Raw genomic sequence first — 18,573 nt, 5'->3', positions numbered from 1 at the left:
TTCTCAGAGACTCTTTCTCAGCACTGCATTGCCCCTCCCCAGTACCATCTTGGCCAATTTCATGACTGTAACACACAACTGGATGCCAGTTCCTTCTAAACAAGCTGCTAGCAGTGACTCCCAGCATGCATCTGCTTTGTTCCAATTCCTCTTTGCCTCTCAAAATCAGATGAGGGTCTTGCCTAAGTATGTGTTTCATATACTTTTGGCACAGAGTTAGGTGCTCAGCATTTTATTTTTTGGTTTCTGTTTGTTTTAACCAACTACTCATATTGTTTATTCACCAGGCACTTATGTGCCAGGAATTACAGTAGTTGCTTCTGTCTTGGACCAAGTGTCTTTCCTGAAGTTTTCCAGATTTTATACTAAAACATCTATCTAAGAACTTCTCTGTATTTACTTCCTTATTTAAAGCTTTGTTTTTCAATCATTCTCCTATAATTCTCAGTTTCACTACATTACTTTTGTTTCCTTTGGCTTTTTTACTTGTAAGTCATGTGCCTTCAATGAATTCAACAGATGTTTGTTAAGCCTACTGTATGCCTTGATACATACCCTCTTGCAATGAATGGAGCCATCAGTGTCAACATCCGACCTGAAGTTTTGTGGGGGTGTCCATCGTATTCTGTGGAATGGTCCTAACACCATACTTATATTATGTAGCAATGAGTGACTGGTAGAACGTGGTGGTAGAGGGTGGACATCAGTTGTTTGGTGCCCAATATCTTCCCTTCCTTCTGCTAAAAGCATTCCTTTCCTTTGAGGAAATTTTCCCTCATGGGCTGACACACCCTTGAAAATTATTCACAATGGAATACTACACAGTGATTAAATACTACACAGCAATTAAATACACAATGGAATACTACACAGCAACCCCAGATAGAAACTCTATCTTCACTGAGAAAGCTCTTCAATACACATTGTTGACTGAAGAAAAGAAATGAGAAAACAATATGGTGTAATATGATTTTATTCACTAAATTTTCTCTATTGAGGTATTTTTCATTGAGATGTAATTTCCTATCTTCTGTGGGTCTGTAGAGATCTGTAATATGGGAAGAGATCTGCAAGATACCTGGGGACAGAGGAGTGCAGACTAGAACTGGGGTTATGTCAAAGAAGACTTTAACTTAGCTTTTACCATTTAATATTTCTTTCTTTATGGCTGCACTGGGTCTTTGTTGCTGCACAGACTTTCTCTTTGTTGGGGTGCTCCAGCTTCTCAGTGTGATGATTTTTCTCTTGTTGTGAAACAGAGACTGTAGGCGAGCAGATTTCAGTAGTTGTAGCACATGGGCTTAGTTGCACCACGGCATGGGGGACCTTCCTGGATCAGGGATCAAACCCATATCTCCTGCTACGGTGGGCAGATTCTTAACCACTGGACCACCAAGAAAGTTCCTTTAACCATTTGATTTTCATAGTGCGGATGCATGTGTTAATTATTTGTATAATTAAAGAGAAATGAAAATGTGATATTTCTCACCAAAAAGAAAGCAAGTGGAGACTTAAATACGTCAGGAACTAACCTGGTGGTTAAGATTACACAATTCCACTGCAGGCGGCACAGGTTCATTTCTGGTTGGAGAACTAAGATCCTGCATGCCTCATAGCTCAGCCAAAAAGAAAAAGAAAGTAAATATGGCAGGCTAAGATGACCATGTGTACCCTTTCACACCATTTTAATTGTTCAGAAATCCTGGATTAAGTATAACATGTCTTAAGTACTATAGTCAAGCTCAAAAGAAAGAAGAAGAAATGTCCCAAGAGCCATAAATAAGGAGACAAATCAAAGCAAGAACAGGAGCTAGTGCTGGGTAGAACACAGATTTGGGCCCTGGGTCTGGAAGACAGCCTGGACTGTATCAGATGCTAGGGTGAACCCTCCTCCCAGAGCCTGGGGCCTCAAAGATTTCTGTTAGTTGACAGAGGAAGAGGAAAACTGCCAGCCAGGCCAAAGAAACTGCAGGGAAAGTACTTAGGTGGAGAAACTCACGTCTCCAGATCCCTGGCATAGATATATACTGGATCTCAGTTTATACTGCCTGTGTGGTTTAGGTAGATGCCCAACTCTGGAAAGGAATATAAATTGTAAATACAGGGACTTCTCCAGGCTCTGGGAAAAGCCACCTTGAAACTGCTAGAGAGGGAAATTCTCACACAGTTTCACAGAACTGTCACAGAAAAATATGACCCCAGATGAAACAGTGTTAGTCACTCAGTCACATCTGACTCTTTGCAACCCCATGGACTGTAGCCTGCCAAGCTCCTCTGTCGATGGAATTCTCCAGGCAAGAATACTGGAATGGGTAGCCATTCCATTCTCCAGGGTATCTTCCCAACCCAGGGATCAAAGCCAGGTCTCCTGCTTTGCAGGCAGATTCTTTACCATCTGAGCCACCAGGGAAGCTTGTAGATGAAGCAAGTATACATTTAAAAAATTATGCATTAATTGCATAAAACAAACTTCTATAAGTGAGAATTATAAAACAATCTAGACAAAAACAACAAGGTACAAGGTTAAAGATATCAAAGAAGTACCTGAAATATAAACCTAATTTAAAAATAAGGGACAGTTTCTTAAAATTTATTTATTACGTTTGGTTGCACTGGGTCTTTGTTGCTGCATGCGGGCTTTCTCTAGTTATGGTGAGCGGGAGCTACTCTTGGCTGTGGTGTGCAGGCTTCTATTGCAGTGGCTTTTCTTGTTGGGGAGCACAGGCTCTTGGAGGGCTGTCAGTAGTTGTCATACCCAGGTTCAGTAATTGTGGTTCTCAGGCCCTAGAGTGCAGGCTTGGGCTCAGAAGTTATGGCACATGGGCTTAGTTGCTCCACGTCACGTGGTATCTTCCTGGACCAGGTGATCCTTGCATTGGCAGGCAGATTCCTATCCACTGTGTCACCAGGCAAGCCCCAGAGCAATTTTTTTTTTTACAAAAACCTATTGGAAAAAGAAACAAATTTACATCTATACATTTTTTCAATGTTATTAGAAATTTTAAAATTTAGAAACCAGTGGATAAATGAAACAACAGGTTAAATATTAGTAAAAAGAAAATTAGAAGATGTATTTGAAGAAGTCAGACAAAGAACTTCTAGAAAGATAATTAGATGGAAAATAAATGAGTTCAGTTAAGCATAGAATTAGGTGGTTTAATGTAATCCAATAAGAGTACCAGAAAGAGAGAATGAAATAGATGCTGTATTTTAAAAAAAGAATGTTGTTTTGTCAGACATCCTCAGGAGTTTGTCCCAGTGCAGAAAAATTTGAATGACAGGATCCTGTGTAAAAATAGGGACTAGGTTTAAAGGGACAATTAAAACTTCATACATGAACGTATCATCTCAGAATTTATCAATTCGGTTCAGTTCAGTTCAGTCGCTCAGTCGTGTCCAACTCTTTGTGACCCCATGAATTGCAGCACGCCAGGCAGTGTGTGTGTGGGGGAGGGGTGGGGGAGGGAAACAGCCAAACTCTTAAGTGGCTATACCATTTTACATCTCACCAACAACGTCTGAGGTTTGCATTTGTCACATTCTCACCAATATTTGTCTTTTTATTGTCTGTCTTTTTTATTATAGATATCCTAGTGGATCTGAAGTGGTTCTGTATGCTTTTAAGGTAGATTTCAAATTAAGCATCCTGCAAATCTATTTTTTACACTAAAGTATTACATTCAAGCTATTTATCATAGTTCACATTGTTGTTGAATGCCTTTTTAAACTATCTTACAAAGTCTAGTTGTAATTTAAATAGAAAATAATATATTCACATTTCCTCTTTATTCATTCAGTCTTTTATAGTCTTTATCCAGTCTTTGATTACAATATTTTTAATGTGTTTTAAATAGTGTATTTTTCTGATAAACACAAACCAGACAGTATTACCATCACTGCCCACCCCGCCACCCCACCCCCAGTACCCACCCAAAAGAAAAGACTGATTATATTTTTGCCTCAAGAACTTAAAGATTGGTTACTTAGGGAAAGCATGAGGTAATAATCACCTTCCTCTTGTAAGTAGTTAAATGATTTCAGACAACCATAATCATGTTTGCATAAATCAGGGTCTGCAGGCCAGTCATTTAGGAGCATCTTACCAGAACATTATTATCACTTTCATGTAGAAACGTGTGGGAGAAAAGCCCAGCTATTTGCTAGTGCTCTTGGAAGAAACAGGAGGACCCCGCTTAAGTTCACTAGTAGTATTTCAGTGGAGGCATGCTTCAGCAAAGGGCTTTCAGCTACTCAGTTCTGTTAGTAGGACAAATTGTTTTAATTGTTTTATACTTGTTTTAAGATTTTTTTTTAAACTCCAACTGTTGGTTCTTCTCTGTATGTTTTCTTGCTTTGTAAGAGGCAGTAAACCACATCTGGTTAGTATTCAGTGCTTTTGGCACTTATAAATAAAGGACCCTCTTTCTGTTGCAAATGTATAAATACTGTGCTTACAGCTTTTGATATTTAAAACAGGATGGAATTTATATTCATATGAGGCTGAAGTATGACCTTTAGGAAAATGGAATCTCCTTCGACTGTCTTGTCTTTAAAAAAAAAAAAGCTCGACTTTGTTGGCTCACATCCTGTTTCCATTTTCTCTTGTTGCTGGGCCACGTAATCCACCTTGGACTGTTGTTGGGCAAGCCTCTGGGGTCCTGGGGCCTGAGTTCCCCTCCGGCCCTTCATCAAGATGTCTTTCTGTTCCCAAATAAAGATAAGTTTGTACAGGCCTTTTCCATTTCTTTGGTCAGCCTCAGCCTCTGGAAATTAGTATGTTTCTTCAAGTATTATTTAAATGTACAAATTGGCTGAACTTTAATATAAGGAGATTAGGAAAGATAAGTAGAAAGTTTACAAACATTCAGGACTTCCCTGGTGGTCCAGTAGTTGAGACTCTACCTGCCAGTACAGGGGACACAGGTTCTATCCCTGGTCCAAGAAGATTCCATGTGCCGTGGGGCAACTAAGCCCATGCACCACAACTACTGAGCCATGCTCTAGAGCCCGTGCTCTACAAGAGAAGCCACTGCCATGAGAGGCCTGGGCACCACGACTAGAGAGTAGCCCCGCATGCTGCAGCTGGAGAAAGCCCACGCACAGCAACAAAGACCCAGTGCAGCCAGAACGAAAAAGATGTTTACAAGCATTCAAGCAAACGTTTTTACAAGTAAAATTTTCATGTAACAAAAAAATTTTAAGCTGCAGCTTTTGGCCCACTTATCTCAAATGTGGTTCAACTAATTCCAGTTTAACAAAGTCACGTGGACCATATTTTCATAATAGAGAAGTGTTAAGCAATTGAACAGTTATAAAATGAGCCAAGAAGAAGTCAACAGTAAAATCTCCATATTTTCGGACAACTTTAAGCCTTTCCACATATTGAAATACCAAGAGAATGGGAATGCAGTGAAAACATTAGTTAGAGGACACAAAAAAATAATAAAAATTTATTGTGCATAAGATAAGACCTTCAAGGAAAAAGAAATCCAGAAAATACCTATCAAAAGATGGGCCCTTGGGGACTTCCCTGGCAGTCCAGTGGTTAGGACTCCATGCTTCCACTGCAAAGGATGTGAACTTGATCTCTGGTCAGGGAATAAGATCCCACATTGCAATGCAGCATGGCCAGAAAAAAATGTGCCTTTGGCTATCAGTAGTGACCCCAAAAAAGGCATATTACTACTTCTCAAAACAGTATTTCAGATACCTCAGCATCCAGAAAGGCTTGCAGATTGTTAGCCTTAATTCAGGATGATCAGGTAAAAGAAAATAGATTTTATGTTCTTTGTCCCAAATCCTAGAATATCTGTACATATTTCATGCAGTTAGGTTTGGCTCTTCAGGACAGATATGACAGACCTGGAGAAGACCCAAAAAAGATAGCAAAGTAATTGAGATGGCTACTGGGCTTCCGGATGAGAAAAAGAACAAAGCTTTCTCCACCCTGGATGGCAGAGGCAGAGGGGAAGCATTTCTGTGTTTACTTGCTTATGGTCTGTCTTCACTAGGTTGTATACTTCATGGGCTGAGGGGTGCTGTCTTTTGTATTTTAATTTTTTGTTGAAATATATAGATACAGGAAAGGACACACACATCGTAAATGCACAGCTGGATGATTTTTCACAAAATTACAGAACCATTCACTGGAAGAGGAAGCAGAGCAGGAGCAGCCCCCAGGGCCCACCCACCTGCCACAGGTGCTACAAGACGGGTTGATGCTTGTCACTGCATTCACTGTCCCTGAGATCCATCCATGTGGAGTGTAACTGGTGACCATTCATTTCACAGCCCTTGAGCCTTCTGTCACATGGATGAGCCACAAAGCGTTCACCCAGGGCTCTGTCCCTGGCCCTTTCCAGGTCCTGGCAGTTGTAAACAGTGCTGCTATGTGCTCATGTCTTTTGGTGATACTGGTACATGTTTATGTTGAGTAGAATTGCTGAATCTTAGGGTACATGTATGTTCAGCTTTTGGAGGTGTTGTCAAAATAACGGTGCCCATTTACACTCTCACCAGCAGGGTGTGAGGGTAACAGTTGCTCATATCAGTTTCAACACTGGTTTTGTCAGCTGTTTGTAGCCATTCAGGTGTGTATGTTGTGGTATTCCATTTGTAGTTTTTATTTTTACTTTCCTGATGCTCAGTGTTATTTTGTTCCAGGACATACCCAGCATTTAACAAAGTACCCAGTGTTTTTATTGGAGCTCTTTCAACACAGACAGAAATGTAAATTCACATTGGCTTAACAAAAAGCAAAGTTAGTCACTCCAGTTGTAGCAAAGAGCTGGAGTAGTTCAGACAATTAAAGAAAGGGTAGCCTGCATGTGGGGATCACATCAAGATAGAGGATTTTCCCTCCTGTTGTGAGGCCCTCATTTCTGCACGATTCTCTGCTGGTTGTCTATCAGGGCAACACACAGGCCTCGCACAGCCTGAACAGCTCCTGCTGGAAAAGGTTTTGTCCTCCCAGCATCTGTCATTTGGCCCAGGGTACATTATATGCTGTTTGTGAGGAGCTAACAGTCTATGATGACCTGAGCCAATCCTATGAAAGGGACAGGTCTGTTGCCAGAGTAAGGGTAATAAGAACGCTTGCCAGGCAAAGAAAAACAGGTCTGACAGTCCACAATAGTTCCACACAACAGCCACGCTGCAAATCATTTTGAGTGATGAATTATCAATCCAAGTTCATCATGTGTGTAGGTCTCATTGTGTGTGAGAGGATGAATTTGAAATACTTTTACTTAAGAATTTCTCTAGGAAAATAAAGCAGTTTGAGGACAAGGCAGCAAAGAAAATCCTCTGTCCTCAATCAATTCAAGAGCTAGTCCATGCTAAAAATTTGGATTATTATAAGATGCATTTTGCCAGCTCATGGATGATCTGTAGACAGATGCATATGTGAAAGCGTTTTCATGTTTGCTCCTCTCTTATTACCTGTTTTGAGTCTCAAGTCAAGCCCAGGATCATCTGACCCCTTCTTCCGGCCTGGTTCTAAGGGCACTGCCAGATGTGTTACTCTAAGACCCAAAGAACAACTGTGCATTTTCTAAGAGTCTAGGTAAAAAAAAAAAAATTGGAGCCCCTTATTAGAATAATACTTAAACCCATGGCAGAACATAAGAAGGTGTATATAGAGTAAGGATCTAGGTGAATTTTCCTACCTCTCACAAAACTGTCATGTGGGATCCTGAGTGGGAATTCTGAAACAGAAAATGGACATTAAGTAAAAACTAAGATAGCTAAATAAAATATAGACTTCAGTTATAAAAGTGATATCTCAATATTGGTGCATTGATTGTAATAAATATACCACACCAATATTAGATGTTAATAATACAGGAACTCTGTACTATCCTTCCAATTTTTCTGTCAACCTAAAACTGTTCTAAAAAACTTGTTTTGAATTCAGTAGAGGGGCTTGAAAGGAGCCCATGTACGTGGAGGGAGGTGTTGGTCCCTGAAGCATAAGCCTTATTGGTTTCAGGGTGAGTTTATCTGAGCTGGACCATGGGTCACCTGAAATTTGCTTCAAGAAAGGCATTGGAGTTAGGAAGTCAGCTCAGCTTGGCTTCTTTACATTGGGCTCAGGGTCATTGGAGCAGCGTTGCAAATCTATGAGCCTTTTTTCCCTTATTTTTAAAGTGTGCATAATTTTATATCCCTGATTCATAAAGGTATCATGTGAATAAATATGTAAAGATCTGGCAAAGTTAGAACTATTGTGCAAATAGAATATATTATTATTGTCCTTTGGATTATTTCACCAAGACTTGTTTCCACTCTCACATTTTAATTCTCTTGCCTAATATTCATTTTGTTTTATGACAATAAAGCTATCAGGACTTGATATAGTACAAGATTTGAACCATTTAAAATTTTAGCTACATGAAGAAGGCGATGGCACCCCTCTCCAGCACTCTTGCCTGGAAAATCCCATGGACGGAGGAGCCTGGTGAGCTGCAGTCCATGGGGTCGCGAAGAGTCGGACGTGACTGAGCGACTTCACTTTCATACATTGGAGAAGGAAATGGCAACCCACTCCAGTGTCCTTGCCTGGAGAATCCCAGGGACGGGGGAGCCTGGTGGGCTGCCGTCTATGGGGTCGCACAGAGTCAGACACGACTGAAGCGACTTAGCAGCAGCAGCAGCAAAATGAATTTTTTACTTTTGACTTATATTTAAAAAGAACTAAGATCTTTTTACTTACCTTTCACAATAAAAATGGATTAATTATGCCTTTAAAAAAATAAAATTTTAGTTACAAACATTATTTATGCCCTTTTATTTTGTCACAGGGTGGGGATTTCCTCTATTTCTAAGGACATGAGTTGACTTAATTATTTATTTTCTTTCCATTTTGAAAAACTGAAAGCATTTTATTTTATTATTTTTTTAATTGGAGGCTAATTACTTTACAATATTGTAGTGGGTTTTGCCATACATTGATATGAATCAGCCATGGGTTTATGTGTTCCCCATCCTGAAACCCCCTCCCATCTCCTTCCCCATTCCCATCCCTCTGGGTCATCCCAGTGCTCCAGCCTTGAAAGCATTTTAACATAGGACTCGAGAATACAAGTTTGGACATATATCATTAGCTTTATATATAAAATAATTTAAATACTATTTAAACCTTAAATTCTATACCCAAACTATTCAGCAAGTATGAGGGAAAATTGAAAATATAAATGTAAAAGGTCTCCAAAGTGGACCATTGAAACATACTACCTTCATCAGCCACTCTGCTAAAATTCTTCAGAAATGACAGTAGAGAGAGTTTTAAAAGACATAATACACAAAAATGAAGGATAGGCCAGAGGAAGGCAGCAGTACATTCAGGAAGCAGATAATTATAGTTTGATGAGGCCCAGACAAAGCTGAGACCTAACCCCTGAAGGGAACATGCCGGAACAGTCGTTTGGAGGTTGCTTTGACTTTCCCTGGGAGTATGGGAACCGTCCCTGGGGGCAGGGCCTCAGGGGCCATTGCCACTGACAAATGACCTCCAAGCCAAAGCTTTCCAGCTGTGCCTGACTCTCAGCACGCAGGAGACTGGGAAAGCTATCTTCCTTGGAGGAAGGAACAAATCAACCGATTTGTTCTCTGGAACCTCTGAAAGAGGAACTGTGGGTAGAAGAATTAGTAGAAAGTCTATATGAGAGGCAGTCCATCCTCGCCCTGACAGAAGGCCTGTGTGAAAAAGCTTGGCACTACTAAAAGGGGCCTGGACTCTGCAATGCAACCTCACTCCTCTGGAGAGAAAACTAAGAACCTCTAATAAAAAAGAGGCACAGGGGAGTTCCTTGGTAGCCTAGTGGATAGGATTCTGGGCTTTCACTGCCATGGCCTGGGTTCAATCCGTGGTCCAGGAATGAGACCTAGCAAGCCACATAGGGCAGCCAAAAAATATACGCACAGCAAGTTGCTTGCACTAGGTCAGGAGCCCGTTACCATTAGGGACCTAGTAAGTCTTATACCATATGGAATATGTGAACAAACCTTTAGGGGCTATTGTGTTTCCCAATCAAAATGGTTTTGTTTGTACCTTCAAAATCAGTTGCCAGCATGAATTATGTTACAAGTTGATTGTAATCACACTTGGCCTCTGTATTACAACTATAGTTGAATTTGGAAATGTGAAATGGTAGTATTATTTATTAGCTCAGGTTTTGGAATCTGATTGCCTTAGTTTTGAATCTGTTTACTAGTTGTGCAATCTTGAGCAAGTATCTTAATTTTTTTAAGCCTCAGTTTCATTTAAATGGGCATTATACCAATGGCTTCATATGACTGCTGTCATCTTTGAATGAGCTAATGCATATTAAGGACATGGGGCCTATAACTGTTAGTTCAGTTCAGTCGCTCAGTCGTGTTTGACTCTTTGCAACCCCATGAACCGCAGCACACCAGGCCTCCCTGTCCATCACCAACTGCCGGAGTCCACCCAAACCCACATCCATTGAGTCGGTGATGCCATCCAGCCATCTCATGCTCTGTCGTCCCCTTCTCCTCCTGCCCTCAATCTTTCCCAGCATCAGGGACTTCTCCAGTGAGTTAGCTTTTCATATCAGGGGGCCAAATTATTGGAGTTTCGGCTTCAGCATCAGTCCTTCCAGTGAACACCCAGGACTAATCTCCTTTAGGATGGACTCATTAGATCTCTTTGCAGTCCAAGGGACACTAAAGCGTCTTCTCCAACACCACAGTTCAAAAGCATCGATTCTTCGGCTCTCAGCTTTCTTTATAGTCCAACTCTCACATCCATGCATGACCACTGGAAAAACCATAGCCTTGACTCGACGGAACTTTGTTGGCAAAGTAATGTCTCTGCTTTTTAATATGCCATCAAGGTTGGTCATAACTTTCCTTCCAAGGAGTAAGCGTCTTTTAATTTCATGGCTGCAATCACCATCTGCAGTGATTTTGGAGCCCCAAAAATAAAGTCTGACACTGTTTCCCCATCTATATGCCATGAAGTGATGGGACCAGGTGGCATGATCTTCGTTTTCTGAATGTTGAGTTTTAAGCCAACTTTTTCACTCTTGTCTTTCACTTTCATCAAGAGGCTCTTTAGTTCTTCTTCACTTTCTGCCATAAGGGTGGTGTCATCTGCATATTTGAGGTTATTGATATTTCTCCCGGCAATCTTGATTCCAGCTTGTGCTTCTTCCAGCCCAGCATTTCTCATGATATACTCTGCATATGTTAAATAAGCAGGGTGACAATATACAGCCTTGACATACTCCTTTTCCTATTTGGAACCAGTCTGTTGTTCCATGTCCAGTTTTAACTGTTGCTTCCTGACCTGCATACAGATTTCTCAGGAGGCAGGTCAGGTGGTCTGGTGTTCCCATCTCCTTCAGAATTTCCCACAATTGATCGTGATCCACACAGTCAGAGGCTTTGGCTGTTAAATCGTATGTGCCAGTGTGGATGTGTAATGTGTCTTTTGAAAGAGAAAACACCTTAAAAGCTCAAAATGTCTGTGAATCTATGAAAAAATTCAAATTAGACCATAGTAACTTCTCTTTTTTTTAACTTTTAAAAAAGTCTCTTTTATTTGGCTGTGCTGGCTCTTAGCTGTGGCATGTGCAGTCTTTAGTTGCAGCATGTGGGATCTAGTTCCCTGACCAGGGATTGAACCCAAGCCCCCTTCATTGGGATCACAGAGTCTTAGCCACTGGACCACTAGGGAAGTGCCCAGACCATAGTAAGTTTAAATTATGATCAGTTTCAATGCTTTGCACATTACTTTGAGATATATAAAATAGTGAGAGTTGTATTAGTAACAATAAAATTACCAGTGAATAGCTGAATATTACTTTCATCATCTGCCTGCATTTCATTATTTTGCTGGCACAATTACATGTTAAAAACTGTATGAAGAGAAAGTTGTGAAATTTAAAGAGTTTCTAGTGCTGATTATTACACGTATGTGTGTGTGTGTGTGTGTGTGTGTGTTCAGCTTCTTAATTATCATTTCTGACTACTGTAAAAGAAACCAACTTGCCTTGCTTTTTAATTATTAGTCTAGAAGGGAACAGACTACATACAAAAGTACAGTTGCTACCCAATTAGTTAGAATGAAAATGACAATCTTAAAAATCTTAAGAACTACTTCTTGGACTTGTATCCCCACCTGAAGTGATATTTATTGTCTAGTACTCTTAATGGAGTAGATCTTTTACGGGTACACTTGCCTTCAGAGTTATTGCAGGGTGTATGTTTCTTGGCTATATATTTGATTGATTTTGCTTGCCTAAATTTCCCCTTTCCATTTTAAACAGGGAAGGTATAAGGGGATTATTTATGTAAGCTCTCTTCCTTCCTAGGAGTAGAGTGATTTTATAGCTGCAGAAGGAAGAAGGCTAGAAAATTCTGGGGCGTGGATAGAGGTATTGAGGTCATCACCTGCTTGTTTGTTAGTATGCGTGTGCAGAAGGATTCCCAAAGGGCTATGGTATGTGCATGCTCGTGCATGTGTCACACCAACCTGTCTTACCAAGTTCTTACCCCTGAGAGAGCCTGGAAGCCACCAAAGCCCCAGGAGCAATGAGCCTAGGTCTTGGTTTCTAAATACCATCAGCTTCCTAAAGAAACACTGATATACGTTGAATAAATCAGTGATTTGTGAGTCAGTGCTGATAGAAAATAAATAAGGGAGAAGTAAAAGCTCGTTTTTCTGGTGAAAATCTACTTGCCAGTGTGGAAGGAATGATGGAGACAGTCACCCTTTGGCACCCCTTGTGTGGTTGACTCAGCTTTGAGGCACCAGCAGGCCCAGGCTGATGAGTGGATGTCTGAGGAGCCAGACAGTAGCCTGGTCTCATGATGTCCCCTTGGAAAATTCCAATAACAGGGGGGAAAGGGTGGCTTTTGGGTCACCCCAGAAGCACAGCAGCATTTCTGGAGCACTCCCAATGTGGCATCATGAGGAGACATCAGACGTGGACTGAGGCCCAAGAGGCCTCATTTTCCAAACTGCCAAAACTGCCTGGGGCAGTTGGGGCGGGGAGAGTGCGATGGTCACAGGAGGGAGCTGGGAACATCTGAAAATTTCTGGTTGGAATGTTATGTTTCGGTAAAGCAGGAAGATGGCCCTGTTTGGGGAAATGCCACTGAGTGTCCAGGGATGAGGGGTATCATGACTACCACTTGCTCTAGATATCTGTGAACACTCAAGGATACATTTAAGCTCAAGATTCAAGGTTTCCATTTATTTAAGTGGCAGGGGGGAGTAAACTAGGATAGTATGACTGATCGGTAATACATGGTTGGTTTTCTCTAAAGTTCTGTTTAAAATTCTCTTCCTTTTGGACCAGCATCCAGCAGCCATTCCAACAGTAAAGTGGGTCTCAGGTATAAAACTGGGATGAATAACAAATTCCCAGCTTTCTCAAGGCTACCATTTTTTCTATCATAAACACCAGGAGAGTTCTTGACTGCAGACTCCAGACACATGGCAAGCAGCTAAATAAACACACACACAACCCCCACCCCTTTTTTTTGGCTGCACTGTGTATCATGCGGCTTCCCTGGTGGCTCAGATGGTAAAGCCTCTGCCTGCAATGCGGGAGACCTGGGTTTGATCCCTAGGTCGGGAAGATCCCCTGGAGAAAGAAATGGCAACCCACTCCAGTAGTCTTGCCTGGAAAATTCCATGGACAGAGGAGCCTGGTATCATGCAGGATCTTAATTCGACCAGGGATTGAACTCATGCCCCCAGCATCAGGAGTATGGAGTCTTTCATCACTGGACCACCAGGAAAGTTCTAAACATCCATTTTTGAATCACCACTTAGGACAAACTTCCTGTGAAAGACTGACAGGCGCAGTGTATGTACAGGATCAGCACAACGCAGCCTGTTCCAGCCTTCCCAACAACACTGTGAAGCACAAGGCTCCCATTTGCTCCCTTTAGGTTCCAGGCCCGGACCTTAGTTTTACTAGTGGCGGAACGTGAAGTGTCTCAGGTGATTTCCAAGTCAGGCTGATAACTTTCCTGTCAACCTTTTTGTGTGTGTGTGCAGCTATTTTTTCATGTTAAATATTCTAAAACACACTGGCCAGATGGCTGCCTTATCTGAGTTCATCATCTTAATCCTTTCTTGGGGATTCTGTTGTCTTTTTTGAATGTCAAATACAGTAATATGTAGAACTTTTAATTGCTTTTGAAATGTACTGATATTTGGCCATGACCTCAGACCCACTTTGCATTTAGTTGTATCACTTTTTCCAACTTCTCTGTCTTCTCCCTCCAGGCCACCTGTATGCGTACACTCTGTCAAGGAGACCCACGCTTTGTATTTCTAACTATCAGCAACGGTATCCAGACTTTGCTGTTTATGTTGTGTCTCTGGGCTCCTCTTCAGCCTTTAGTTGCTTTCTTCCTGTCAGCTTTGAATATTTGAGGTCACCAGGCAAGTGAATGAAGCTGGATAAATGGGGCAATATTATTAACTTGTATAAAAGGAAACTTTCCACACAAGTCCCTAAGAGCTCTCCAGAAATGCCCGATCTCTTCCTAATGTCAGCATTTCTACTTTTGGTTTTTATTTTAAAAACTAAAAGGAATACATTTTATTTATTTATTTTTTTTAGTGAAAGCTTTTAATCTAAACCCTCCTTTTGCTCATGAGAAGAAGGCCTAGAGAGGCTGAGGTCTGCTTGGAGGCAGACCAAGCCCTTGGACCTCACGCTGGAACTGACCCAGGCCACGTGCTTTCAGCTCAGCCTGGAAGTTATACTGCCACAGTCACATGTTCTCCTTTACATTCCTCATACAGTTGTTATTAATTTAGAAGAGCCTGAGGTTTAAAAACCAGCCAGCACTTTCCATTTAAAAATTTTAGGTATACATTTTCTCATAAAAACTGTTTCTCTGAAATTAGAAATCATCTGTAAGTTTAAACCAGGCCCACCCCAGCCTTTGGTCAGAATGGCTTGGTGTTTGGATGTGTTCTTGCTCCATCAGCATCTTTCACACACGGGTCTGGGAGCACTGGCCTCACACGCTGGCAACAAGCTCACTGATATGTGGGCTGGTCCTTTAAAAGTTGTGACACAACTTTGTCCCCACAAGACCTCATTTGAGGGAGCTTATTTTGTTCAGCCCTTCAAGTACCTGTGGCCTCAGGAAGGCCCCATCCTCTGAAGCCCATAGGTTCTGCCCACAACAGTTCCAGTCTTGTCCCTTGTCTTGCAGGGGGAGGGGGGCTGTCTGATTGGCTGCTAGACCAAGCATTTCTCAGATGAAGCTGCACCTCACTGTCCTTCCATGAGGCTTAGGGTGGCCCTCAGGGCAGGGTGTAGGTTTGGATTTGGGACGTGGCAGGGCTTACATCTGATTTCAGCATCAGCCCAGGTGTCTGTTTCTATAGCAAGAGCTGTAAGAAGAGGGAAAGAAAATATGTCTTTCAAAAGCTGTCCCTTGTGGAACTTGAAATCTCACTGTGGAGCCTACTTTAAGTCTCTGTCATATCACCCCAACCCCACAATCTGTTCTTATAAGAACAAACAAAAAAGTTTTCCAAGAACTGAAGACAGAGCCACTCATTACTCTGTTATAAACATTCTGTTTGGATTCCTGCAAAGCTTTGTTGTTCTAATGACCTACAAGTCAAGTCTAATACTGGAGGTTCCCAGGGCCCACTACAAATAACAGAAAGAAGCAGACAGTTCCAAAACTATTACATGGGGTCGGGGGGAGTCAACCCCTAGAAATTTGTGAAATTCTACTTCATTTTCGTTTAAGAGAGAATACTTTCAACTCTAAAACGGTACATGATCTAATCATGAAGCTGAGCTCTAGCAGAGCATGCTTTCTGAAAACCTATTACCCAGAATTGCCAGACACCATGCCTGGTGAGACCCGTAGGTCACTAGGAGAGCTCAGGTAGCCCCACGCTGGCTGTGGAGGAGCTGTCTGCATGCAGTTACCAGTTTGCGGGCCAGGGCCATTCAGCAGCAAGTGTGAAGGTAGGGTGGAAGTACCCACTGTTGGAGCGGCAAGCCCACGGACCTCAGTTTGAAAGGCTTTTGGGCCAAATGTTAAAGCTCTGAAGAAAAACATTTGCTTTACAATAAGAAACCTAGCATGTAGCACCTCACTTCAGTCATCAGGATCAGCATCACCTTCATGAGGCAGCTGGCCAGCATGTGTGGCCAGCCTCCGCAAGCTGTCCAGGTCACGGGACAAGACAGAGGAAGTATGTTGGCCAAATGCTGCAGGGCCCTGGGTAGACAAGCCAGGAAAATCAGAATGCAGTCATGTAACTTGTTAACACTGGGTGGTTGTCAGTGTGGAATCCAGGAGGCTGTGTGGCAGTAGAGATCTAGAACAGGCAGGGCTGATGAGCACAGAAGCCACGAGCGGATGGCCACGGCCAGGATGCCATGATGCCTAGATGAGAAAGTGGCACGCCTGATAATTAAGATTTTCAGGGAATGCAAGACACACCCCACAGATTTCTCTGTTTCTTCTCCCCACAGGAAAAGTACCCAGAAGCTGTGCAGCTCTCAGAGGGGGCCTCCTCCAGCTGCATGGGCATTAGGAACCCCAGTCAACCTGGGTGAGTGCACAGGCCCCACCAAGTCCCTCCCCAACCCAGACAGTTCTTTCCTGTTAAAAACGATTATAAATAGTAGAAAACAAATGTAAACCACCTAACTGACATCTTGAGATGTGTTTGTGGAGTTATAACAGATAGCAGCGATGGCAGGAGAGCACCAGGGGGAGCTTGCTGGGTGAGGGAGGAGGGGAACGTGGGGACTGTAAACACAAATGGGATCTATGAGGAAAAGTCCAGCAGGTGCTGGTCTCACTGCTGGAGTCCTTAGGGAGGGGAGGCCAAGGAGGGGAGGCCAGAGGGGTGGAGTTCTATTTTCATCGACTTATTTCAAGAAAGGTGGGGAGTCTGCAAGTAGTGAGGGGAGAAGTCACCCAGGTCCCCTTCCGCCCACTGTGGGTACCTTTATGTGCACGTGGGCAGGATGTGCTTCTGTGACCTGCGCCTACAGATGTTTCGTTCCAAGCCTTAAAATGGTGTGGTTATGTAAGCCTCTGGAACATGCCTTGTTATTCAACATTATTTCCAAAATTCACCTGTGGTGGTGCCTATAGCTGTAGCTAATTCATTTTCACTGCTTACACGCCATTAGGTGAATATATGTATTTCTGCATTCTTCAAGTCTTGGGCCTTTGGGTTATCATTATCTTCCACTATTTCTAACATTCCTGTTTATGTCCTTGGGCACACGAGTACACAGGCTTCTCTTAAGCATATACTTAGAAATGAAATTCCTGGGTCATAGGGCAGATTCAGCTATCACTGCCAAATTCCTTTTAAAGTAGTTTATCAATTCGTATTTCCCACCAGTAATCTTTTAAGTTCTCGTTGCTGGATATCCTGTACTTCACTTGTACGGTCACATTAACATGTAGTGGGCACAAAACAGTAACTCCCTGTGGTCATTTTCCTGTATGTTAATGATGCTGAATATCTTCTCATGTTGAACTGGCCATACTTCCTGTTCACTTGTGGGTCTTTAAGATCAAGGGAGTCTGAACACAGCCTTGGGGAAGGGCAGCAACTCCAAGGGTGACTGGGAAGACAGCAGCATTCCTGCCCATGGAGGCATCCTCTCCTCTAGAGAGTCAAATGCTGCATACAGTTTAGTCTGGTTTTTAAAGCACTCAGCAATGCATCTTACCTCTTTCAGATTTGAACTAGTCATTGTTTGGAGGATACAAATAGATGAAGAAGGGAAGGTTTTGCCAAAGCTGGATCTTCTCACCAAAGTGCCGTTGCGAGGTAAGGATGTTCTGGTGATTTCTCACTGTGTTCAACACAGACACCTGCTCATTTCATCTGGTTTTATATGGCAAGAATCAAAAGTAAAAAATCTCACTGATGTACTTTTAAAATAGGTTTTCAAAATATTTTTTTGTCCATAATCCCTCAAAAAGCACATGGAAGTGGGGTTGCCCCTGTAAGGCCCCCCCAGGCTGTGAGGGCCTGATGTCTCTGCCTCAGGAACTGGGGAGGGGCCTGGGTCAAGGTGATTCAGTTGTCCTGGCTTCTCTTCAGTGCAGCCAGTTGAGAATGAGGGAAGTGTCTTGGTGAAGTGTCTTACCCGATTTATTTTCTTTACAGCCCTGGAACTGGACAAGAACAGAGTCATAGAAACTGCTCCTCTCAGCTTCCGAACCCTACTGGGCGTGCTGGGCATTGAAGCCACTCTAGAAAGCCTGATTAAATCATTTTGCACAGAGGAAAGCAGCTAATTCCCAAACAGTGAACAACTACACGTAGGAGTAAGATGCTGCACCTGGAGGTGTGTGATTTTATTGAATATAAACATTTGCTCTTTTCCACTTAGAAACCTTACCTTTAGAACATGTTTATGCAATTATGGCACATTATATATAAGTTGTCAGGACATGAAAAATAAATACAGTTATTTAAATTCAAAATACCAAACAAGTGACACATATAGTGTATTTTTAAAAGTAAACTCAACATCCGAGAAAGTACATAAGTGGCTATCCATCCTGGGATATGGGGAG

At 42.2% G+C, this 18,573-nt stretch overlaps 1 protein-coding gene across 1 annotated transcript in view; it reads left to right on the top strand.

The window, feature by feature from the left end:
* Positions 1 to 18,482, top strand: part of CENPP (centromere protein P) — a 233,056-nt gene extending 214,574 nt beyond the window's left edge. The window contains exons 6-8 of the mRNA XM_010835988.1: positions 16,497 to 16,576; positions 17,727 to 17,818; positions 18,161 to 18,482. Coding sequence (XP_010834290.1) covers positions 16,497 to 16,576; positions 17,727 to 17,818; positions 18,161 to 18,291 — 303 coding nt within the window. The 3' untranslated portion in view covers positions 18,292 to 18,482. The remainder of the gene's footprint in view (positions 1 to 16,496; positions 16,577 to 17,726; positions 17,819 to 18,160) is intronic.
* The last annotated feature ends 91 nt before the right edge of the window (positions 18,483 to 18,573 follow it).

The sequence above is a fragment of the Bison bison genome, unplaced genomic scaffold (assembly GCF_000754665.1).
Source record: "Bison bison bison isolate TAMUID 2011002044 unplaced genomic scaffold, Bison_UMD1.0 scf7180017864057, whole genome shotgun sequence".
NCBI classification, from domain to species: domain Eukaryota; kingdom Metazoa; phylum Chordata; class Mammalia; order Artiodactyla; family Bovidae; genus Bison; species Bison bison.
The sequence above is the reverse complement of the archived record's forward strand: the minus strand, read 5'-3'. Positions and strand labels throughout refer to the sequence as shown.